At 43.0% G+C, this 26,641-nt stretch overlaps 1 protein-coding gene across 1 annotated transcript in view; it reads right to left on the bottom strand.

Annotated features, from left to right (window-relative positions):
- Positions 1-26,641, bottom strand: part of LOC126251709 (calcitonin gene-related peptide type 1 receptor-like) — a 609,959-nt gene that overhangs the window by 105,980 nt on the left and 477,338 nt on the right. Inside the window, exon 4 of the mRNA XM_049952302.1 lies at positions 14,438-14,544. Within this exon, the coding sequence (XP_049808259.1) occupies positions 14,438-14,544 (107 nt within the window). The remainder of the gene's footprint in view (positions 1-14,437; positions 14,545-26,641) is intronic.

The following is a 26,641-nucleotide window of genomic DNA, read 5'->3' as shown; positions in this document are numbered from 1 at the left end:
TTTGTATTAATTTCGAGTATAAGATGCACCAGATTTTTGGAAGCAATTTTTCGAAGAAAAAAAAGTGCGTCTTATAGTCAGTAAAATACAGTTTTCATAGCGATACCGGTAACCTCTTGCGGAAATTCTTTAATAAATGAAAAGTTAGTTGAGGTCAGAACATGTTTTAATATTTCTGTAACTGTTATATCATAATTACTGCCAATACAAAATAAAGACAAAACTGAATAATAAATTAGAGCTGTTCGGTTTGAGTGATTTAAGTTTGCCAATAACGTCCACAGAGTTGGATATACAGGGTGTAAATTTTAAGTTGACAAACCAGAATAACACGAAAAATAAGTTTCACACGAAAAAATGTGTGGAATAAAAAGTTGATTATTTTCGAGGAGGACATCTGCTGGACCTAAAATGAGCCCGCCACCCCAGCCCCATGCGGGTGGGGCAAGGGGAAACTTTAAAATTTCAAATGGGAACCCCTATTTTTTTATTGCAGAATCAGATTATACATAAAAAATACGTACTGACCAAACAATATCTGACGAAGATGTTCCCGTCACTACCGTTGAGTTACGGCGTTATAGAAATCAGTAAGAAATAATCCAGTGAAAACCTTCAAGCAAAATTTACATTTTTCATCAACATAGGTTCCTTAAAATCTCACTGCTAACAAAGAAACTAGCCACTTTATGACTTGCCGATGTTTTAGCAGTAAGAAACGACGAGTCTCGAAACATCTGTTACTTAGATTGGACTGTCTGGTGTACGCTAGATAAAGAGAAGAAAAAAAGAGAGGATCCTCATACCTCCTATGATAAAGTGCAAAAGGATGAATTAAGTATGTAGGTCCTGGAAATGATCTGCGTTCATGCTGTGTGTTCCCACGCTTATCGATACGCACTTGTTTGTCTCAGAGAACCTGCAGTCATTCATTCGTCTGCTAAAGTATCTTTGACTATGAACTGCAGAGGCATGTCTTAAGCAAGTCGCTTAAATTCTGAGTTCAGACACCCAAACATATTGTTTGGCATGGAGGCCCGTATGCCTTGTGATCAATGGTCACACACGCTCCTTTCCTTCCCACTGTTGCATGGACGAGTCGACTTGTTTAGAACTGAAGCTTTTTCCTGTGATTAAGGAAATCGACACACTGCAACCACATAGTTACTGTCGTCTACTGCCTTTGTATAATTACACGTGAAGTTGGTTGTCATATTTATTTACGCAAGGTACTTTGCAGTTTCGTCTATTTCGAGTGGGCAGCGTTAGGTCTTTCTTAGACTCCACGCTTTCATTAGAACACGTGAGAGTCGAAAACAATTTTCAGTACAGTCCTTCAGGTCTGGAAGTTTTTTTATCTAATTACCTCTTCTCTCGTTAAACTCTACTTTCGCCATTAATAGAAGAACAGAGTGACTTTTCGTTATTGTCCAAGTTCAAATGGTTCAAATGCCTCTGAGCACTATGGGACTCAACTGCTGTGGTTATCAGTCCCCTAGAACTTAGAACTACTTAAACCTAACTAACCTAAGGACATCACACACATCCATGCCCGAGGCAGGATTCGAACCTGCGACCGTAGCAGTCCCACGGTTCCGGACTGCGCGCCTAGAACCGCGAGACCACCGCGGCCGGCATTGTCCAAGTTAATCCGGCTGAAATATTCCGTTGCGCTATGAGAAAGTTTTAGAAAATTACTGCACATAAAATGAGCTTTGTCGTATCACGTTAATCCGGCTGAAATATTCCGTTGCGCTATGAGAAAGTTTTAGGTAATTACTGCACGTACAATGAGCTTTGTCGTATCACGTTTTTGTGCAGTTATGCATCAGATTTCGTACAAGTAGAATCTTTCACGAAATTAAAAGCAGCGTCGTAGTTTCTTATGAACTCAGAGGTTAAAATCCAAAGTAGTCATAATGGTTAACTTCCAGTTCCTCATTTTTATTCGTCTTTTGACTCGTAAGCAGTCTTTGCTATGAAATGGCTCTGAGCACTATGGGACTTAACATCTATGGTCATCAGTCCCCTAGAACTTAGAACTACTTAAACCTAACTAACCTAAGGACAGCACACAACACCCAGCCATCACGAGGCAGAGAAAATCCCTGACCCCGCCGGGAATCGAACCCGGGAACCCGGGCGTGGGAAGCGAGAACGCTACCGCACGACCACGAGATGCGGGCCTTTGCTATGATATGTGTCCACTTGTTATCCATGTAGTCTCACTTGGCTCTGCCATGATGGGTTGTCTTCGCCAGGGTCTTTGCGGCTCAGCTTATTTCCCGAATAATGTGTATATAAAGTCTTTGGTCTTACCAGGGTGTAACCACCACGTGATTTTGTGACACTAATTGTGGTACATCATATCAATTAAGTTGAGGCGGTGAGACAGAATGGCCTGTGATTTTGAATATGAACAAAGACTCAAAATCCGTTCTTTTCGGTTGTTGTGTGTGCTGTGGTGTGGTAATCAATGTGGCTGGCCTGAAATATACTGAGATGGAAGGAAAGTCGCAGGCCGAGGTGGCCGAGCGGTTCTAGGATCTGGACTCGCGAGACCGCTACGGTCACAGGTTCGAATCCTGCCTCGGGCATGGATGTGTGTGATGTCCTTAGGTTAGCTAGGTTTAAGTAGTTCTGAGTTCTAGAGGACTGATGACCTCAGAAGTTAAGTCCCATTCTGCTCAGAGCCATTTGAACCATTTCGAAGGAAAGTCACGTGTGACTTCAGTCTGGGTTTGCATGTTTGACGTTGTAATGAGAATTGTGAACAGCATTTCTCTGTGAACGATCGCCGGAAAGAAGGCAACTGCGTGCTTACGGAGCCAAGGTTTTATTGTCTGTACTGAGCTATTACGAAAAGCAAGGTGGGGCTTGGAGTTCCCGTTTTCTCTATATGGTGTATCTGTTTCAAGATCGAGCTGAGTAAATACACCCTTTTATTCGCCAAACATTATCTTTAATTTCCCGAATAATGTGTATATAAGGTCTTTTGTGTTGCCTTGGTGTAACGACCACGTGGTTTTTGTGACACTAATTGTGGTATATCATATCAATTAACTCAGTCTCTGGATTCCACTAATTATAAACTGATAAGAAATTTCTAACGTTTATTTAGAGAGCTCTCCATAATGAAACTGAGAATATACAGGGCGTACACGATAACTCATTATAACGTACAACAGTCATGTAAAGGAAGTCGATAGGAACTGTTTGATATGGAACACTTGTGATGCATCAAGTCGGGAAACGTCCACAAACTAGGCTGCAAAACACACCTACGAGACAGCGCATGTGCGTCGTGTGAGGTATTCAATATTCTTTCGCTCTCTGTGCGAACTATTGGGCGTAGAGCAAAACTGAATAAGGCTATATTTGTAGGAAACTTTAATGTAAAATCATTTTTTACTGGGATACGTTTTCGCTAGAGACCGTTGTATTCCAGGTATTCACTCTAAAGCCCTCATACACTCCTCCCTCCTGTCAGAACTTTCAGCAGGTTGTTCATCGCACACCCTTCAAATACTGTAGAAAAATTTGCCTCTACACAATTTCCCGTATTCGATGATTCTGGTCTTCATTTATTGGGCTGCTATTATGCCACCGGCTAGGGGCGTACACTTACAAATTGTAAAATTAACGTTTGTGTAAATTTTAGCACACAGCAAAGACAATTGTCTGACCTTCTTACCGCGGAACTACTGCGCCTGTAAAGGTTAAGTTTACATCGAACTGTAAATATAATGTTTGCAGAACTTGTTGGAAGCTGAAGAAATGAATTAAAATTGTTGGAAGCTGAAGACATAAATTAAAATTTTTGCCACGGCTGCGTCGCGAACGCTGCTCTTCTTGTGTACTACGTATATCTGCTGATCATTACACCACCGCAGCACTTTTTTTCTGAATTTTATTTTTATTGTTTTTATGTTATGTTATTTTTTTGGTTTACTTTTGTTGTGTAATTGATCAGAGGCCTTCTACGCCCCGCTGGTAATATGTTGAGTCACGTCTTCTCGAAATTGATGTGTTCCGTTCAATTGTTCAGAAATGTTCATTGGTTCAAACAGGAAACCTTCTTCTCTCTTGGCTTAACACATTCCAGCTGTGAGGCGGGTCGTGGAAAGCACTCCCAAGGAAGTTCGAGAAAAATTGTCTGTATTTTGGGTGACGGACAACGACATAATGACGGTCATTGAGGTATGTTCAAAAATCGAGTACAGAGTCTACAGTTTGTCCAGATAAGTAGTGAATGGCATGTCCGCGAATCCAATTCACTGCATTGGTCTTTGTCCGAGGAAAATAGTTACGTTCCGGAAATAATAATAAAAGGGGAGTAATCCGATCCGGAATGTCCCGCGTTAGAAAAGCGACAATACGACGAATCAAGTGCCAAACCTCCGCCGCCGGTCCGCAAACAAACCGATGTTCATCATTGTCTGGCACTCCACACGTGGAACACAGAGGTGATTCGGCGAGGTGGATACGATGAAAGCGTGATTGGTTGATTTGCTTACCATTGACAGTTAGGTACCAGACAGATTGAATATTCGTGTCAAGGTAACATGTGAAAACCGCGCGCCATACATGACGCCAGTCAACCTGGGGGAACTTTTGTTCAATCGGGTTAGGTGGACGACCTAATTGGAGGACATTGTATACTGCCTTTGTCTTGAGTAAAAGCTGTCTTGGTAAGGTGAGGCGTAGATAACTGAGTTCAAGAAAGAAGTATCGTATATAATGAAACTGGGCCGGAACATCCGAGATCATCACTGGGGCTGACAGTGAGACCGGCGAGTATGCCGACAGGAGGAGACCAGTGAGGCTCGTTGGGCAACGTGTCCATACCGTCATCTGGGAGCTGACAAATAGGGCGCGAGCTCTATCCAGCACGTGAAACAGACCTATCCCACCTCGTTCACGGGGAAGAGTAAGGGTTGCATAGTTAACTCTGAACAATAGCCCAGAGCTGACGAAAGATGCCATCGCTGCCAACATGCGACATGCCACAGTAAGCGGGAAAGGTAGAACTTGTGCTACATGGGGAACTCGGGATGCGATATATATACATTGACATATCGAGCTCGTCGGAGAATATCCAGGGATCGGATGCGATGGTCCATAAGACCTGCTCTGATCATTAAAAGGAGGCGTCGGCAGTTGATGGTGGCTGAACGCCGGAGATCAGATGAAAAATCTATTCCCAAACAACGAATGGTATCGACGGTGGTGAGCGGTGTAACGCACTCCACGGGAAGTCCCGTGCCAATGAACATAACTTGTGACTTACGTACGTTTAAAGAGCTACCCGACGCCTCACCATAAGTCGCTACCCACGTCAAAACAGCTCGAACCTCGTCGGCATTACGTAAACAGATGACTACATCGTCAGCATAGGCTGTGCAACAGAATCGGTATCGATCTATGGTCAACCCTACCAAACGTTGTCTGAGTCCACATAGCAAGGATTCCAAGGAAAAGGCGTACAAAATCGCTGATAGAGGTCAACCTTGACGTACGGATCGACCTATTTTTATCGGAGGAGTGAGTCTGCCATTGTACATAATCCTGGAAGAGGCACCCCGCAGAATGCGCATCACTACCGTGATAACGGCGACTGGGAAACCCATATGGTGGAGAACGGCCGTAAGGAATGAATGGTCAACCCTATCAAAAGTATGACTAAAGTCCAAAGACGCAAGTGCCCCAGAGAGGCGTTGTGCCTGGGTAACGGCGATCGTATCCCTGTAGCGGCATAAAGCCGTGCGGATATTATTATCCCCCCCACAGATGCTTGGTCTGGCGACACAACATATCGGGCATCGTTTTTAAGTCGTGCCTCCAAAAGGCGAGTGAAGATTTTCATATCACTGTTAAGGAGGGTGAGGGGCCGATAATTATTGTTGCCACCATGCGGTTTATGTACAGGAATAATAATTCCTTCCATGAAAGCGTCCGGTACAGGTACTTCCGGAGACATCAGTTCCCGACAGATAGAGGTGAAGGTAGACTCTAACAAATCACGGAAGGTGCGATAAAATTCGAGGGGAAGACCGTCTGGTCCTGGGGAGCGATTGATGGTTCCTGCCCGGATCGCATCGCGGACTTCATCATCAGTCACCTCTGACATGAAGTCAATCGCCGCATCTCCTGGGAAAGCACTAAGCACTATGATCAACAGCGCTGCACGAACTATGCAAGTGGATTGCCCTCCCCTACACAAACTCTAATTCACATATCCACCTTATCTTTCCCTTACATTGTCACTATTTCCAGTGCTCTCCGACATCGGAATAGCACCCCATAATGGGGAAATCCTGTACTACGTATGATGGTATAGATCTTATAATTAAATTTTCCCTGAAACATTTAGGTCTCATCTTTATCTACGATAATGTTCGAAGCTGAACAAATGAATTAAAATTTGTGCTGCGACTGTGACGCAAACGCGGGTCTTCTTGCTTACGAGGCTGACCATTAAACTTTCGCAGCATTATGACCAACATTGATGGCCAAACTACGCAAGTCGAATACCCTCACCTATACAAATTTTGAATTTGAGTTTGTGTACCTGAGGGCACTAGACTTGGGCGGTTTGTGCAGCTATGTTGACCATAGTGCTACGGATGTGGAATGGTCAGTGTAACTGCCTAGTTCCTGGGTCCCTGCCATGTCACAGATTTCAATTCATTTCTTTAGCTTCCACCTTTATTGTATAAAAACATGGGACTTTAATGTCTCAGGGAAAATTTAATTATAAGATCTGTATGTTTGCAGAACTTTTTTCTTTCAAAATCCTCACGGAAAAGTTTATATCAATAACATTACCGAATAAACCGGTGTCGTAATAGCCGATTCGAATAAGACCAAACAAGGCCGAATATTGAAAGTAATTCGTGAAGTCAAAACTTTTTGTACAGTTGAAGGAGGTAGTGTGTGAAAAACATACTAAAAATTCTTCACGAATGAATGGGGGTCGGCGGAGTTTCACTTTGTTTGAGTTTTACTTTTGAACGTTTTTCTTGAATAACAAATCCGTGGTCTGTACCGAGAACATATTTCGATACAAAATTGAAGTACATTAACTTTCATACAAGAAAGATCCTATTTGTTTTTGCTGTAGGACCGATAATTTGCGCGAAGAGCACGAGAGAACATTGAAGAATCTCGCGCATCGCGCATGCGCTGTGGCTTAGGTGGGTTTTGTAGGCCGATTTGTGTTAGTTGCCCGACTTGACTGACCACAAGTATCTTATAACACAGTCTCTGTCTTGACTTTCTCAACATCACGGTATGGTGCAAACAGTTACCATTTACAATCTTATAATGATGGACGGTAAGTTTTAAGGAGTCACGGTTATCTATTCAATGAGAATTTCTTTTCATGTGGTAGCTGCTTTGAGATAACGTTAGATTGATTGCAGTATTTGTAGTAGATTTGTTCCAGGTTCCAGAAAGTAAGTTTCCGTCAAGATATTCGGGCCTACTGTGAAATTTTCCATGCAAAGTTCTGTGAAAATTCAGTATTATCAAGTCTTTTTGTAGCGAAGTTTATCGCAATTATAGTTGTGAACCAAGCATGCTCGATGTACACGAGATGCCTAGAAGAAAGGACATACCAAAATTTTGCGACATCAGGTGTTTGTACTTTTGATAGGAAAATTAATCACTAAATATGATTAGGCAGCCCAGAGGGCCGATTTAAGTATTGAGCGAAATAAGTCTGTTTGTGTTAAATTATTCATGAAATGAAGTCACATTACTATACGATACTATTTTTATGAGTGAAAATTCATAGGGAAAAGAAGACACCTTCATCAGGGCAGTATTTCCCTTGGTTGTTTTCGTGTATACTCAAAAAATGGTTCAAATGGCTCTGAGCACTATGGAACTTAACATCTGTGGTCATCAGTCCCCTAGACCTTAGAACTACTTAAACCTAACCAACCTAAGGACATCACACACATCCATGCCCGAGGCAGGATTCGAACCTGCGACCGCGGCAGTCGCGCGGCTCCAGACTGAGCGCCGAGAACCGCTAGACCACCGCGGCCGGCGTGTATATCCAGTTTAACGTGTTCCCTCCGGCACGTTACAAGGAACAAGCTGTCATTGAATTTCTCACTTCAGAGAAAGAAACTGTGGGGAATATTCACAAACGCTTGTGCAAAGTCTGTGGAGCATCTGCTGTCGACAGAAGTACAGTTAGTCGGTGGGCAAGGAGGGTGAGGTCATCAGAAGGCCGTTCGGCGGAGCTCCACGATTTGCAGCGGTCGGGGAGACCACCCACGGCTTTGACACCTGAAGTGTTGCAGCGAGATGATGATGTCATTCGTCCTTCGATGATGTCATTCGTGGAAGACATTTTGACGACGATGAGGTGGTGACTCACACAGTGAACCACTGCCTCCGTCACCAGGACAAGAATTGGTACCGAGAGGGCGCACACGCCCTTGTTTCACGCTGGAGGGCCATAGAACGGGCAGGAGATTACATGGAAAAATAGGGCAAGTAGATAAAACACTATTACTTCGCGTGTGTAATTCTCATTATGTGCAATAAAGAACTGTTGAAGAAAAAAAATAGTACATTACTTTCTCGGCAACCCTTCTAATCGGAAAATGGATGAAAAATCCTATTAATCTGTGTTCTTAGATTCTTTGAACAGCTGATTAGGTATTCAGTGTCTGAATATCAAAATTCGAAATAGATGACCAAATTTCGCTGATCAGAAATTATAAATTTAGCGTATTCGTGTAAAATTTCGCGCATGAAGTATTGTGAGGTCGTTGATAAGGAATTAAATATCGAAACTGCCGTACCAAAATGTTTTATTCAATAATTAACATTTGTCAATCGAAATCATAGTCAAAATCGTCGCTTGTGTCATTACTTTCAGAAACGATTGCTTTCATGTACTCGACTGGGAGATGGTTCGAAAAGCAGATCTTTCATCTCAGGTGGCATCTGCTTATCTTCTTCATCTGTAATTTTTCTGACTCTCAGGATGACTGGATCCGATTATGCCAGAAGCCAAAGGAATACGAAATGCATTGTTTTCTGACATGAATATTTGCGTGTAAAATCTTTTCATTGGCGCTGGGTACCCTTATTTCGACCTTTCTGCACGTCTTCAAATAGCGAACAAATTGACAACGGAGCGGCTCCGATTATCCCATGTGCGTGCATAAAGACCATGTGGACCGATGTCGGCATTGGGCGTTGTAGCAGAATATCGTGAGTCGGTGAAGTTGGCCCGTAACTTTCGAGAAATATACGTTTTTTTCAGAGTTATTGACAACTATGATTTAGTCCTAGAGTTCTCTGAATAAAACTTGGATTCGTCGGCAGCATTTCGCGAGGAAAAAAAAAGTAATATTACTGGGGGGAATTTAAACCTTGTATAAAAACTTATTTGCGATTTGCGGAAAAAATGGTGATTACATTCCCGAATGGCTGCCAAAAATTCTTCAGAAAACCCTAATGACTTTTTAGTGTAGATAATAGTTTTTGAGTTAACTGCAGTAGTGTTTGGTTGGTTGGGTGATGAGGGGGTGGGGTCCATAGGGCGAGGTCATCAGCCCCGTCGGATTATTGAAGGATGGGGAAGGAAGTCGGCCGTGTCCTTTCAAACGAACCATCCCGGGATTTGCCTGAAGCGATTTAAGGAAATCACTGCAATAATGAGGTAGCCGTTTATTACGTGCGACACAGTCGACTGGTACGAAAATAACCATCAAGCAGAAACGTGCAAATATATATGCACGCAATTAGATATGAACTCGTTAACAATACTATTAAAGTAGTAGGAAAGCCATCTCCAAAAGTGAAGACACGATTTTCGATAACATATCGGTAGTATCTTAGCTTTACACCGATGTAAGTCATTATACCTCTTAAAAATATCATAAACTGCTCTTCTGGAGGGCTACCCATCTTATTTTACCCTGACAACTAGGCACCATGGATATCATATATTAAACGGGGCACACAAACAATATATAACAGACATGTCGTTGTTCGATACACCGTTTACAGTCAACTGTCAAGATAAGAATCAAGTGGCTCTGAGCACTATGGGACTTGACAACTTAGGGTATCAGTCCCCTAGAACTTAGAACTACTTAAGCCTAACTAACCTTAGGACATCACACACATCCCATGCCCGAGGCAGGATTCGAACTTGCGACCGCAGCGGTCGCACGGTTCCGGAGTGAAGCGCCTACCGCTCGGCCACAGCGGCCGGCCAAGTTAAAAATCATATCGCCCTGAGACTGGAACGACACCGCAGTAGAACGACACCGCAGTACAGGGCACGTGTGCACAAGTGTTATCTACACACGAGTTCGTGAGACAACAGTCGGGGCGCGCACGTGTTTTCTATTCTGTGTAGGTTTTCAGCCGAGTTGGCCCACTGTGAACGTGTCAATTTTACGACAGAGGAAGCTAGCAAGTGCTTCCAGCGTGTACGAGGTCAGAAATTTTGCACAGGGAGCTGCCACCTTGGGCACAACAGCTGCTATAACCAGTTTGGGTATCACGGCTTACTGGACTGCCGAATGGTTGCTTGCGATTCTCTCAGCAATCCATGACCGGATATTTCCAGCGGGTAAGAGATCTGGAGAATAAGGTGGACACGGCAACGGTGGAACACCCTCTGTAGTGAGGCAGTGCAGGGCGGCACAAGTACGTGCAGTCTTGCGTTATTTTGTTGAAAGTTAGTCAGTGAGACATTAGAAGAGGGGCACAGCGACGGACCATAACATGTGAGAAATGTGACACAAGTGTCCAAATTACCAGTTCTGCCACATAAAAGTGATCATGTTGTCTAGCTTGTAGGGCACCTCTCATTTGCAGATAAGAGCGCGTTTTATTTTACTTCCAGTTTTGCTGTGTCATATACGTGAAGTGAATGTACCAGCACTGCACTACATATGGAGTAAGGAGCCAGTGGTAAGTTCCACACTGGCTAGCAGAGGTGGCTGACCATCTGACGCTTTCAGAGCCAGTGGGACGAGGTGCCGAGGCTGAAATCGCTCGTGACGTCAGAAAAGAGATCCATAGGAAAAGTACATTTATTCTGGCACGAATCAAGTAGTCGTTACTAATACAGATTTGCTAACAAATGTTGCGTTTTGCCACTCAGACATTAGGAGGAGTCTACGGGTCATAAATACTATATTTAAATAATTTTACAATACCAGGAAACGTTTATATTTATAAATAAATGAATAACTTTGGCATAACCGAAGAAGTACGATCTTATAACAACTTTACCGATTCTACGCCCAGGTTACATACTGTGCGCCATAGTCGATAGTCGTCGATAGGATTCCTTTCGATTTGGTCATTAGGCAGACCATGGACTTGCACCATTAATAGGTAACATACACTCCTGGAAATTGAAATAAGAACACCGTGAATTCATTGTCCCAGGAAGGGGAAACTTTATTGACACATTCCTGGGGTCAGATACATCACATGATCACACTGACAGAACCACAGGCACATAGACACAGGCAACAGAGCATGCACAATGTCGGCACTAGTACAGTGTATATCCACCTTTCGCAGCAATGCAGGCTGCTATTCTCCCATGGAGACGATCGTAGAGATGCTGGATGTAGTCCTGTGGAACGGCTTGCCATGCCATTTCCACCTGGCGCCTCAGTTGGACCAGCGTTCGTGCTGGACGTGCAGACCGCGTGAGACGACGCTTCATCCAGTCCCAAACATGCTCAATGGGGGACAGATCCGGAGATCTTGCTGGCCAGGGTAGTTGACGTACACCTTCTAGAGCACGTTGGGTGGCACGGGATACATGCGGACGTGCATTGTCCTGTTGGAACAGCATGTTCCCTTGCCGGTCTAGGAATGGTAGAACGATGGGTTCGATGACGGTTTGGATGTACCGTGCACTATTCAGTGTCCCCTCGACGATCACCAGTGGTGTACGGCCAGTGTAGGAGATCGCTCCCCACACCATGATGCCGGGTGTTGGCCCTGTGTGCCTCGGTCGTATGCAGTCCTGATTGTGGCGCTCACCTGCACGGCGCCAAACACGCTTACGACCATCATTGGCACCAAGGCAGAAGCGACTCTCATCGCTGAAGACGACACGTCTCCATTCGTCCCTCCATTTACGCCTGTCGCGACACCACTGGAGGCGGGCTGCACGATGTTGGGGCGTGAGCGGAAGACGGCCTAACGGTGTGCGGGACCGTAGCCCAGCTTCATGAAGACGGTTGCGAATGGTCCTCGCCGATACCCCAGGAGCAACAGTGTCCCTAATTTGCTGGGAAGGGGCGGTGCGGTCCCCTACGGCACTGCGTAGGATCCTACGGTCTTGGCGTGCATCCATGCGTCGCTGCGGTCCGGTCCCAGGTCGACGAGCACGTGCACCTTCCGCCGACCACTGGCGACAACATCGATGTACTGTGGAGACCTCACGCCCCACGTGTTGAGCAATTCGGCGGTACGTCCACCCGGCCTCCCGCATGCCCACTATACGCCCTCGCTCAAAGTCCGTCAACTGCACATACGGTTCACGTCCACGCTGTCGCGGCATGCTACCAGTGTTAAAGACTGCGATGGAGCTCCGTATGCCACGGCAAACTGGCTGACACTGACGGCGGCGGTGCACAAATGCTGCGCAGCTAGCGCCATTCGACGGCCAACACCGCGGTTCCTGGTGTGTCCGCTGTGCCGTGCGTGTGATCATTGCTTGTACAGCCCTCTCGCAGTGTCCGGAGCAAGTATGGTGGGTCTGACACACCGGTGTCAATATGTTCTTTTTTCCATTTCCAGGAGTGTATAATCAGTGTGAACTAGTTAATTTTATAATGTTTCTTAAATAAATGCTCCGTAATGGCATCCTGTGTAAAAGACATTTGCACCAAAAACTTTCTTCCACGCCATTAAATAAAACGTAGACAGTAGTGCTACCCTTTCATAACCCGATGGCACCGCTACGGGTCTACAAAGGGACATAAACTAGAAGAGCAGCGGAGGCTCACAAGTCAGTTCGATGACGGACTGGCTTAATTATCGCAAAACTCGCGTGAGAAAGCGTAACCAATTACATACCACCATCTACGGACTCACCAGCTAAACTGAAACATATCTGAAGGTTTAATACGAGTGTTGGGGGAGGGGGGGAAGGGGTTCTTGCAAAAAATGGCTCTGAGAACTATGGGACTTAACATCTGAGGTCATCAGTCCCCTAGAATTTAGAACTGCTTAAACCTAACTAACCTAAGAACATTATACACATCCATGCCCGAGGCAGGATGCGAACCTGCGATCGTAGGGGTCACGCGGTTCCGGACTGAAGCCGGTAGAACCGCTCGGTCACCACGGCCGGCGGGTTCTTGCAAGGTGGTGGCAGTGTGTGCCATCTCTACAGGTCGCGGTTCCATATGACGATGAGAAATGCACTCTGGCGACGTTCGTTGTCTTCGAAGCCACCACACACGGATACTTCCTTGGAGGTACAGCACAAGGAACTGGGACTCGTCTCAAAAGATGATGCGGTGCCACTGCTCCGTCCACTGTTGTCTCTGGGAGAACAACTGTCGGAGCGTCTCTGTTATGCAGCGTCAAGGGAAGGGCCAAACGTGTTCTTCGCCCTAACCGTCCGTGGTCTGTCCACATGGATACAATTCTTGGTTCAGTCCCGTTTACAGTCTCAGGGGCTGGCCGGACCGAGCGGTTCTAGGCGCTACAGTCTGTAAGCGCGTGACTACTACGGTCGCAGGTTCGAATCCTGCCTCGGGCATGGATGTGTGTGATGTCCTTAGGTTGGTTAGGTTTAAGTAGTTCTAGGGAACTGATGACCTCAGAAGCTAAGTCCTGTAGTGCTCAGAGCCATTTGAACCATTTTTGAAGGGTCTCACGGTACGTTTCGAGGCTTTACAGTAACAAGTGGCCGAGCGTTCTGTGTGTTTGTCCTCTCATATGCTAGCCGCTTGGGAGAAATGAGACTTTCTGTGGCGTTATGAACCTGATATAACCCGTCAATTCCGTATTTGTATGACACTCGTGGAATCCTGACCAATGGGACCGGAACTAACGCGGAACTTTGTAGTTAACATTTTTCTTGTTACACCAAGCGTAATACGATATTCTCGCGACCAACGTATATTCAAATGCGAACGAGAAGCGTTCTGTGTAATCTCCATTTACATAGGGTATGTAGATGGTGTTACCGAAGCCTATCTTGTGCGGCTGCACTGGAATGCATAGCACTTCGATATGCAATTTATGACGAACTGACTTTTGTTGCAGACGTCGTCTTAGGGTGTTGCAGTTTTAGTGACTGGTATCGTCCATGGCGGCAGACTTGGCTGTCAACACAGCGACCGATAGCGACACCAAATACTGCGGCGTAGGCTCTGCTGGGTGGCTGGCAGGCAGGCTGTCTGCGGGCGTCACTCACGTTGAGGTCGTCCAGGTTGACGCAGGTGGTGTAGTTGGACCAGCCGGCGCCCGTCTCAGGGTGTCGGAACCACGTGCCGTTGCTCTCGCAGTGTCGGTGCGCCGTCCCTGCGAAACCACGTGACTCGTTAGTTACTTTGATGTTCCTTGCATCATTTGAGTGGTTAATAGTAATGATATGGAACGAATTATTTTACAATCACGTTATACACAAGTGTACCAAGATGGTGCCCCAATATTTTTCTCAATATGGATCTGAATTAGAAATTCATGCGCACCACCTTCTACATATACACTACTATACAGGGTGTTTCCACAAGAGCGTGCAAGAATTTAACAGGACGTAGAGGATGCTCCACCAAACAATTTGAAGTAGCGACCTTGGGGTCGGAGAAGCCAGATTAAGGAGTTAATAAGAATAAAATTACATTACTCTGTACTTTTTTATTTATATTAGTTACAGTTAACTGCAAATACCATCATTACACATTGAACGTACTGTGTCTAACAAAATGTGCTGAAACTGACAGCCATCGACCTCAATAAATAAATAAATGTCGACTAGGGCCTACCGTCAGGGAGACCATTCGCCTGGTGCAAGTTTTTCGATTTGACGCCACTTCGGCGACTTACGCGTCGATGGGGATGAAATGATGATGATTAGGACAACAAAACACCCAGTCCCTGAGCGGAGAAAATCTCCGACCCAGCCGGGAGTCGAACCCGGGCCCTTAGGATTGACAGTCTGTCGCGCTCACAACTTAAAAAAAAAAAAAAATCTCATTTTGTTCGGTGTCGTTCGTTGCATCTGCTCGGGGCAGTTCGTTGATGAACGATTAACTCAGTTTTTTTTTATTACTGAGGGCAGCTAACCCTCTGACCGAACACGCTGAGCAACCGTGCCGGCACCACTCAGCTACGGGTGGTGGACATCGATCTCAATGGAACCACATCAGTGAACAACATTCTCATGTGCCCTGACAAATACCACTGGCATGGTTGGAATCACATCACGGGCAACATCTATTTACATCTCCGTATCCACTGGGATTTCATACGCAAGTGACTTTATATACCCCCATAGGAAATAATCAAGGGGATCCAGGTCAGGTGAGTTCGCAGCCATGGAACAGGACCTCCCCTTACAACCCAAAGACTAGTAAATAAAGCGTTGAGGTGGTTGCGGATATCCACAGTGAAGAGAGGCGGTGCACCGTCGTGTTCTTGATTCATTCTGCGTTCTGTCATGGGACAATGTAAATACGGTACAACAGAGCCACCTATTGGACAAGTAAAGTAAACAAAACCTACGTCAGTCTTCCTAGTAATTAGCCTCGTCCACCGTGTTCCCTTGCAGGAAATAAAGAATGTACATACAAATAAACAGTACAGTACGTGTAAACCTGTACGCATGCTAGTTTTTAACAAGGTGCAAAACAGTAATGCTAGACGAAGCTGTAGACAAGTTTACTTCCATATCTCCGTAAGATGGCTTCTCTAACTCAAATTGTTCAGTGAAACATTCTCTACGTCCTGTTACATTTTTGCACGGTCTTACGGAAACACACTGAATAAATTAAAGTTCACAGTGGCGTTTCTCTGTTTAGAAATAACACCTAATTTCAGTAACTACTGTGGGATTTTGATACGCTTTTCAGTAAAAGATACTCTGATTGACGAGGAGCGTTTGTGTATATAATTTAACGTAGACGGCAATGCTTCGTAATTGCTAAATATGTATGGGAATTGAATGAACGTCCTAATCTCCTCCTCTCTCTGGCTTTCTCCGTCCATCTCCTCCTCCTCACTCTTTCTAATTCCTCCACCCCTTTCCCTCTCTCCATCTCATCCTCACACTTCCCTCTGTCCACCTCCTTCCTCCCAAACCTCTCTGGCCATCTCCTCCCTACTCCCTCCCTCTCACACATTGACAATTGTTTATTGTTAGAGCAAACAAAACTTTGATTGGGAATTGAAGTCGTTTAAAAGGAAGAGTTAGGTCGGTTGGGAGCGTTGAAATACGGGGTATCGGAGAAATCTCTCCAGCTGCTGGATCCGTGAGGATAGTAGCTTCAAAGAAAATATTTTGCATTGTTTTAGTCTGCAAACACCAGATCTCGGAGCGACACGAAATTATTATTAACACAATGCATGCATCTATACACAGTGGCGGCTCTAAATGCTCAAAAAATTTTAGATCCAGATAAATTTGTGAGTGTGAAATGAATAGCATCTGCTATATAACAGTTATGCTTATCAACAAATATATATCTCTACAGCCACCACAAATAATAATAACGAGAATAATAATAAGATGCCTAACTCACCTGACAAAAAAAAATTGAATTTGTGGAATTTTGTTGTTTTGTGCAGAATTAAGTGCAGTGTAAGGCAAGAGCGAAATAAAGTGTCAGATCTAGCAACTTTCCATTTCGCATTTTTGTGTGCGTGGAAGCTATTTGCTTTTCCCTTTTTTCGGACATATGTAAAGATCCCTAACAGCGTGTAAATTATCTAACTATCAGTTTAATAAGCCAGGGTAGCAAAATACTAACACGTATTCTTTACAGACGTATGATAAAACTAGTAGAAACCGACGTCGGGGACGATCAGCTTAGATTCCAAAGAAATGTAGGAACAAGCGAGGCGATATTGATCCTGCGACTCACCATTGAAGACAGATTAAGTAAAGGCAAAGCTACGTACACAGCATTTGTAGACTTACAAAAAGCTTTTGACAATGTTGACTGGCATCCTGCCTTCGAAATTTTGAAAATGGCAGACGTTAAATAGAGGGAGCAAAAGACTGTTTAGAGCTTGTGCAGAAACCAGATGACAGTTGTAAGAGTTGGGGCACGAAACGGAAGCAGTGGTTGAGGAAGAGGTGAGACAGGGTTGTAGCCTATCTCCGATGTTATTCAATCTGTATACTGAGCAAGCAGTAAAGGAAACAAAAGAAAAATTTGGAGTAGGAATTAAAATCCATGGAGAAGAAATAAAAACTTTGAGGTTTGCGGACCACATTGTAATTCTCTCAGAGGCAGCACAGGACTTCGAAGAACAGTTGAATGGCTGGCTCAAATGGCTCTGAGCACTATGGGACTTAACAGCTATGGTCATCAGTCCCCTAGAACTTAGAACTACTTAAACCTAACTAACCTAAGGACATCACACAACACCCAGCCATCACGAGGCACAGAAAATCCATGACCCCGCCGGGAATCGAACCCGGGAACCCGTGCGTGGGAAGCGAGAACGCTACCGCACGACCACGAGATGCGGGCACAGTTGAATGGAATTTGACAGTGTCTTGGAAGGAGGATATAAGACAAATATCAACAAAAACATCGTCGAGTTTAATCAGGTGATACTGAGGAAATCAGTTCAGGAAATTAGACACTTAAAGTAATAGATTAGTTTTGCTATTTGGGAAGAAAAACAACATGATGGTCGAAGTAGATACGATATAAAATGGAGACTGCCAGATGGCAGAAAAGAATTTCTGAAGAAGAGAAATTTTTTAACAATGAGTATAGACTTAACGGTCAGGAAGTAATTTCTGAAAGCATTTGTATGGAGTGTAGCCATGTATGGAAGTGAAACATGGACGAGAAACAGTGTAGATAAGAAGAGATTAGAAGCTTTAGAAGTGTGGTGGTACAGAAGAATGCTGAAGATAAGATGGGTAGCTCGTGTAAGTAATCAGGAGGTACTGAATAGGATTGGGGAGAAGAGGAATGTGTGGCACAACTCGAATAGAAGGCATCGGTTGGTAGGACTCGTTCTGAGGCATCAAGGAATCACCAAATTGGTATTGCAGAGAAGCGTGAAGGGTAAAAATTATAGACTGAAGAGAAGCATTAAGCAGGTTTAGATAGATGTAGGTTGCAGCAGTTACTCGAAGAAGCTTGCACAGGATAGAGTAGCCTGGAGAGCTGCTTCAAACTATTGTCTAGGCTGAACACCATAACAACAGCGTCTTCATTTCTAATCACGTCTCCCCTTTACAGACCTACGTCTTCCTTTGCAACCTCATCTCTGCTATCTGAATTCTCTTTTCTTGTTTTCTTGTGGTAAACCATACGGTAATACAGGAACCACCATCACTTCATAAAATTTTATGATGGTCTCTTTTTGTACTTCATGGTCCAATGTTGTGATAATGGTACCATAGACAGTTTGGAATTTGTGTATTTTATTTCAGTATTCGAGTCAAAATCAAATCTTATAGCACCGCCTAAATAAGAGATTTTAGAGATCTGACTGGATATTTTTCTCGGATAAACATTGTTTTAGTCTTATGACTAGAAATTTTAAAGTTGTATTTCTAGCATATTTCGATCAGATGGTATTCTGATCTTTGGATGCCGCCTTCATTCTTTTGAATGATAAGGATTTATATGCAAACAAAAGTACATTCACATATTCCACATTCGTTTTCTTAAGTTTTTCGTTTACTTTATATTTCCATTTACGAGGAATATAGTCAATGGAAATATTTAAAAGAATAGCTGACAGTCCACATCCTTGTCTAACACCTAAGTTAGTAATCATGTCTCATAATCAATTGCTACCTAGGTTTATTACAATTCGTGTTTTTGTGTAAGGACTTTTCACTACCTCTAAGTTTTATATTGAAATACCAACGACAAACACGCTTCAGCGGTCTCCTGTACACCTATTTTCCATACTTCTTGACTGACAAGACTGAGAAGCGCCGACAATTGACACTCGGACGCACCACGCCGCCGCCCAGCCCTTCAGACTGTTGTGCACAGACAGCCAACTGTGCGAATGTACGGCTCCCTCCACACGTACTAGATGCAGACACAATAGCACAACGTCTTACGTAAATTTGTGTCATTTATATTCGATAAGATTTGTTAACTCGCTGTGATTTTATTTCTGCCTCTTGCCTATTTCTTTTAATTGTACATGTGTTAATAATGACGCCCCTACGACGAAAAAGCAGCCAAAGTTGCTTATTTCACGTTTTTCATTCATTCGATGTCTAGTTTCTGGCCGGTTCCCGTTTTCAAATCATCTTAACTTAGTCAAAAATAGTATTTCCGAAAATTCAAAAAACAGATAGCTGTATGCGCTGTAACTGTTCGTTTGCACATTTTTGACACGGTTTTTGCATTTTCGGAAATATTTTTGACTGTGTTATGATGATTTCAAAATGCGTCCCGGCCCGAAACTAGTCATCGAATGAATAAAAGAACGTGAAATTTGCAATTTTAGCGGATTTTCCGTTGTACTGTGATTATTAAAACGCAAACAATTAAAAGAAACAGGCAAGAGACAGAAATGATACCACGGCGAGTTATAGAATCTTAACGTATTTAAATGATGGAAACGTACGTAATCTGTATCGACTGTAACTGTTCATTTGCACATTTCTTACACGTTTTTTGCATTTGTACCGAGTGAATGAAAAAGGTGAAATTTACAACTTTCGCTGGTTTCTCGTTTTATGATTAACAGAAGCTGCTGACCTACAATTATTCCAGCACGCTGAAAGTTCGTAAAAACTGCGCTGTTAATCGTCATAAAACCACAGGCTATTCTTCTTCCCAACTGCTAAATAAAAAAAAAAACTTAAATCCATACTGAATAGAGATTTGCAAAACAAATATCCAGTGTTAGAAAGATGAAATAATTTATTCATCAACGATTTCGATTGCATACGACGACTAATCTGACATAAACAATCAGTTAAACACAAACAAGCATGAATATAATTCTAAACATCAGGCTAGTGGTTCGGACATCACTACATTCTTTGAAAAGGCAAGACCTGAGTTAGACGAAAATCTGCCTCGTCCAATGGAAGGTACTTTGGCTTCTAATACAATTTTTTGCCACATACCGTAAACCGTGTAATTTTTCCAGCGTCAGACAAGACAAAAAAGGAATCCGTAACTGCACGAAATCTGCAGCTGTTGTGAAGAATGTGATATGCCCTTTATCTATTTTCAAAATGAAAACTGATCTAAATGATCTGAAATTCATAAGCAATGATAGTAATTACGAAAGTACTACATTATTCCCCATAATTATTCAGTATTTCCGTAAAAAGAATGGCATCACGCCGAAACGTCATCAGATTGAAAACACTGAAAACGAGGCCTCTGATGTAATCACTGACTGTGAGATCATTCAGAAGCAACTGCGGAAGCATGGTCGTCTGTCAAAGGGTGTGGGCTTATCCCGTCAACTGCAACATTAACGTCTGCGGAGGGAGTTGAGCTGGAAGAGGTAAAGTCTACTATAAGCTGAAGAGGGAACTTAATTCGATTATCACATACGAACTTTATAGCGCTATGCACGATGGGTGTGACCTACTTCCTATCGACACAGAGTCCATGAAGTAGAAAATATTCAATTTTTTTCTAAGTATATACAGTTTTTTCTCATTATATACAGTTCACCCTCTACGCAAAAAGGGCGACATGACCGATCCCAACAATCGAGGCATTTCACTCCTATCAGTCGCTTACAAAATGCTCTCACGTACTCTTCTCACCAGATTAGAACAACAGACAGAACATATGATCAGTGAATATCAGGCACGCTTCCTCCCACATCGATTCTGCGCAGAACAGAACAGAACCTGAGAACGATATTGCAACGCCGTCAGTCGAACCGCACGGTAGTCTTCTTCGTAGATTTCAAGAAAGCATACGACTCGATTCATCGCACCAGTCTGCTCAATACACTTCGTGAATATGGTGTAGGTAACAATACTACTTCACTAATTGAGCAGACTTTAACAGACATAAACTCAAAAGTCAAATTCATGGAAGAAATTTCTAAACCTCTTCAAATTAGGACAGCAGTGAGACAATGTGATGGGTTGTCCCCACTCCTCTTGAACCTGGTACTGCACAAGATTATCAAGACGTGGGAGAAAGAAATACTTGGAATAAAAATGGGAACAAAGGACAAACTAGTCAACATAAAATGCCTTGCTTTTACTGGTGAACCGGCAACAATCACGTGGACTCCCGAGGAACCCAAACATGCCATCGAGAAACTTCATGAGGTAGCCATCAAAACCGAACACCAAATTTTCGTACGAGAAAACGCAATTCATGGATCCAAAATCTGAAATCTGAAACCACTTGCAACAAAATATGGTGACATCAAAGAAGTTAAGTACTTCAAGTACTTGGGTGAAATGATCAGCACCACTGGCAACGAAAAAGTATCTCACAAAACACGAACATAAAAATTACGTAAAGCTTATGCGATGACCTGGAATACGTACAATAAAATACCGCTATCCACCCAACCAAACTTCATCACTATCATACAGTCACTCTTCCAGAACCGCTCTATGCAAATGAAACATCATCATTAACGATCAGCATCAAGGAAATTGACGAACTGGAAAGGCAAAAACTCAGGAAAATATTTGGATCCAAGATTCAAGATGGTATTTGGATGCGCAAAAGCACTGACGAACAGTACTCAAGGACTTAACGTTTCACGTTGAAATTCTACGGGCATTTAGCAAGAAAGGGCGCCTCTAGATATAAATCTTCCTTATCATGAAAAGAACTATCCAAACAAAGGCACGGTGGGTAACAGAAACCCAAAATGACCTCATGGAAGTCAGTATTGACTCACTAGAAACCACACTGACTGCGTACAGACAGAAAATCAACTCTCATAAGTTCACAACCAAAAACCCGACGGCAAAGTATCCGAAATTGAAAAACCCATGGACGCAAGAAAATGGCCCTGAGCACTATGGGACTTAACATCTGAGGTCATCAGTCCCCTAGAAGTTAGAACTACTTAAACCTAACCAAGGACATCTCACACATCCATGCTCGACGCAGGATTCCAACCTGCAACTGTTGCAGTCGCTCGGTTCCAGACTGGTGCGCCTAAAACCGCTCGACCAGCGCTGCCGGCTGGACACGAGAAAGAAGACAGGTTCTTAGTGAAAGAAGAAATTTTGGGAAGAAAAGACGAACAAGAAAGCTAAGAAGACCAGTGCTAAGTAATATTTCCGCTTGCTCCTTAGAGGGTAAAACGAATGTTTCAAACGGCTTTGAGCACAATGGGACCTAACATCTGGGGTCATCAGTCCCCTAGACTTAGAACTACATAAATCTAACTAACCTAAAGACATGACACACATCCATGCCAGAGGCAGGATTCGAACCTGCGACCGTACCAGCAGCGCGGTTCCAGACTGAAGCGCCTAGAACCGCTCGACCAAAGCGAATAAATAAATATATACAGTTTGCACAGAATCCCTAGGATATTTTGCACAACGGCCGAATCAGAATACAAACAACCATTATTTCACTGAAAAACACGATGGCTGAGCCTCATTCCCACTACTGAACGACTTTTAAAATTGTATGTGCCCGTGAAGGATTTTTCTGAAAGCTTTCATAGACCATCCGTCAGAATCAGAAAGTAATTCTAAGACCCATGTCAGAAACACATTTGTTTCTCATTTACTGAGTCATGTAAGTTTTCCACAGTGCAATAGAAAATTTGTGGAAATATAGTAACTGTTACAGAAACTCGAATTATATTGACAACTCAGCAAAAGATTTCAGAAGATAGTTTACATCAAAATTATGTACCTATAAAGGGCAACTTTCGAACAAACAAAATCAAGACAGCAAAACCGAGTTTACAAATAACTGAATGGACCTTTACTATGACATGAAGTTCTAGGAAGGAAAATGGGGAACAGCCATTGAACGACTCGGACAAATTCGACTCAGTGATATTACCTAATATCACTGGAAGTACTTCGTTTAATTGACTGACTAGTGGGTGAATTAAAAAACTTTTAACTGGAACCTCAGTAATAAAGACAAGCTTCTAAGCGCAAGCCGTTTGTGGCTGAAAAACTTTTAAGGCGACGACCGCACATTTACACGGTCAAATGCTAATAAATTGTGCAGCACTTATTTTGCATACCAGCTCACAATGTGAACGTAGACAGGATATTTTTATTGGCCTCGCAACAATTTACGAACGAAAGAAACGCATCAAGTGTATAAACAATATCTTCTAAGGTCAAAAGTAACTATAATTTCAACGACGTGTTGAGAATATTACAGGTTTATGTAGCAGACGATTATTTTATAACATATTGGCAAGACTGCAAAATACCAAAAAGTAAAATTAATCTCATAATTCATAATTGTAGTTTTGTTAACACTTGTAAGGCAATATGCTTTGCTAGATAACTTGTAACTTTAGTCAATACTGTCTTCTTGCAATTAAATATTGAGCTATAGTTTACAGAGATTAACTATTTAGTAAATAACATGTAAGAAATTAGTTATGTACGAGGCCTGTTCAGAAAGTAAGCTCCGATTGATTGCCAAATTGAAACCACAGTGAACATCAGAAATGTTTTACTTGTAACAATTAGCTACACCTTTCAGCTACTTCTCTACGTAGTCGCCGTTCTGACTTAGACTTTTGTCATAGCGTTGTACCAACTTTTCAATAGCCTCATCATAGAAGGCAGCCGCCAGTGCTTTCCGCCAATTCTCCACGCTGGCCTACACCTCGTTGTCTGTGTCAAAATGTTGTCTTCAAAGACAGCGGTTCATGTGACCAGAGATGAAACTCAGGGGGAGACAATTGCGGACTGTATTGTGGGTAATCTCACATTTCCATTTGAAAACGATGCAGGAGCATCTTCATTGCCCCTGCAGAATGCGGCTGAGAATTGTCTTGAAGAAGAAACAGCACGACAGTTATGTAATGTTAGCTGCATAGCTTCAGGCGAAATTTCTCACCAGGCCCTCGTACTTGGCGGCAGACACTATTTTCTAGACATCTTTACGCACTCACTGCGAGCTCAGAAATGAGAAGAGCGACGTGATGCTAACTGGGGTTATACTAGAGACACTACCCAACACATCTGTGCAAAGCTTTATCGGATTTTCATAGTCGTTTCCATTTCGCGACCGATCGGAGCTTACTTTCTGAACGCCCCTCGTATAAATTTTCAGTAGAATTTAAAATGTCTAAAATTTTACAATTAGCTGGAAGAAGGCACCCTAAATGTTGCGTTCGTTTGTTTGCGGCACAAATCGACACTCTTTAAGTCGACTATTTTCTGTTTATGCCAGCTAATCTCAACTATGTGACAGTTATTACAGTAGCTTGTCTCAGAAACTTAAACAAAAGATATGAATCGATTTTAGATGTTTAATAGGAGTTTTTAGTGCCATTTGTCTCCTGGACTTTGAATTGCATTACAACTTACTTAACCCTCGAGTACTAAAACCTCGTAAAGTTTAGTGTGTTGTTTTTATCGTAGTTGATGATCGGTAGGATTCGCCGCGCACGCTGCCGTTTTCAGCACTGAAAGACAGACGAGAAAACATTCCCTCTCTCACGTCGCCGATCCCCGAGGGATGCTGTTGCCATCCAGTTATCCTCGACACACTGTATGTATCTGTGAAAATAATCCAATTTGACCCTAAACTCCAGAGACTTGGAAGCCTTCGTCTACAGTTTCCAATTTAAGTGTTAGTGGATCTATACCTGACTCATGTAACGTAAGACCCAGAAACTTTAAATCTTCAACTTCAAAATCTTAAACTGAAATAATGTTCTTTAAGTAAATGGTTTTTCATAGTAAAATATTACGTATTTGCGAATATTTCTTCTTTTGACATTGCTTTAATTCCTGTAGCTTTTGCGTGTGTTGTGCAGTGCAGTTATCTGGACTGATATAGAATTTGTCATAAGGTTTATATCTGAAACAGCGATCAACCAACAAGTAAGGATTAGCAATGTTTATTTGGACCAAGCCATGACCGTTTTCTGATTTCTTACGAATCCATCTTCAGATGGTTGTTACAGCTTTCGTTGTTTTCGTGTTGGGACCTCGTTTTGTATTTCTTGTCGGTTTGTACAGCACGTGAGTGTTCAGCGCATTCCACATTCTGATAACATTAAAATCTTCTCATAGATGCTTTGGTAGAAGTCATAGGAGGTAAATCTCTCGTGAATTATACCAATCAGTGAACAAAACACTTTCTGTTTACGCTAGTGCAACAAAGCGAGAACAATTAACGAATGACCTCACACTGTTCGTTATTTAGAGTCAACTGCCAATTTTCGCACCATTCTGATATCTTTTCTAAACCGTTTTGCAATTTGTTTTGATTTTCTGATGACTTTCTTAGTCGATAAACGACAGCGTCATCTGCAAACAACCTAAGACGGCTGCTCAGATTGTCTCCCAAATCGTTTATATAGATAAGGAACAGCAAAGGGCCTATAAAACTTCCTTGGGGAACGCCAGGAAATCACTTCTGTTTTACTCGATGACTTTCCGTCAGTTAGTACGAACTGTGACCTCTCTGACAGGAAGTTACAAGTACAGTCACATAACTGAGACGATATTGCATAAGCACGCAATTTATAAGTCGCTTGTGTGGTACAGCGTCAGAAGCCTAAACAATATCGTATTACAGCCACGATTCTGGAAATGTCAATTTTCGAAGGGATAGCAGAATTTTTCATTTGTGTGTTCTTCATGTTTTACTATACGTAAACGTGTATTTGAAGTGTCTAAGAATTTTAACTTTGTACGTTAATCCAAACTGCATGTCCAATTATGTGCTGCTTTGCAATGTGCTACTAGAATAGTGGGGTGACGAAAGTCATGCGATAGCGATATGCACTTATACAGATGGCGGTAGGAGCGCATACACAAGGTATGAAAGGGTAGCGCATTCTTTGAACTGTCATTTGTACACAAGTGATTTATGTGAAAAGTTCTCCGACGTGATAGTTTGCAAGACGAAAATTAACAAACTGGACGAGTAATGGTAGTTGGAGCTAGACGCATGGCACATTCGATTTCGGAAATCAGAAAATTCAGTATTCGGAGAGTGACAGCATCAAGAGCGTGCCGACAATGACAGATACCAGGCATTACCTCTCACCATGCAGAACGCTGCGGCCGCTGGCCTTCACTTAACGATCGAGAGCAGCGCAGTTTGCGTAGAATTTTCAGTGCTAACAGACAGGCAACACTGCATGAAATAACCTCAGAAACCAGTCTGGGACGAACGAGAATCGTATCCGTCACGACAGTACAGCGAAATCTGGTGTTAATGGGCTATGACAGCAGACGACCTTTGCTAGCAGCAAGGCATCGCCTGCAACGCCACTTCTTGGCTCGCGACCATATACC

The sequence above is a fragment of the Schistocerca nitens genome, chromosome 4 (assembly GCF_023898315.1).
Source record: "Schistocerca nitens isolate TAMUIC-IGC-003100 chromosome 4, iqSchNite1.1, whole genome shotgun sequence".
NCBI lineage: Eukaryota > Metazoa > Arthropoda > Insecta > Orthoptera > Acrididae > Schistocerca > Schistocerca nitens.
The sequence above is the reverse complement of the archived record's forward strand: the minus strand, read 5'-3'. Positions and strand labels throughout refer to the sequence as shown.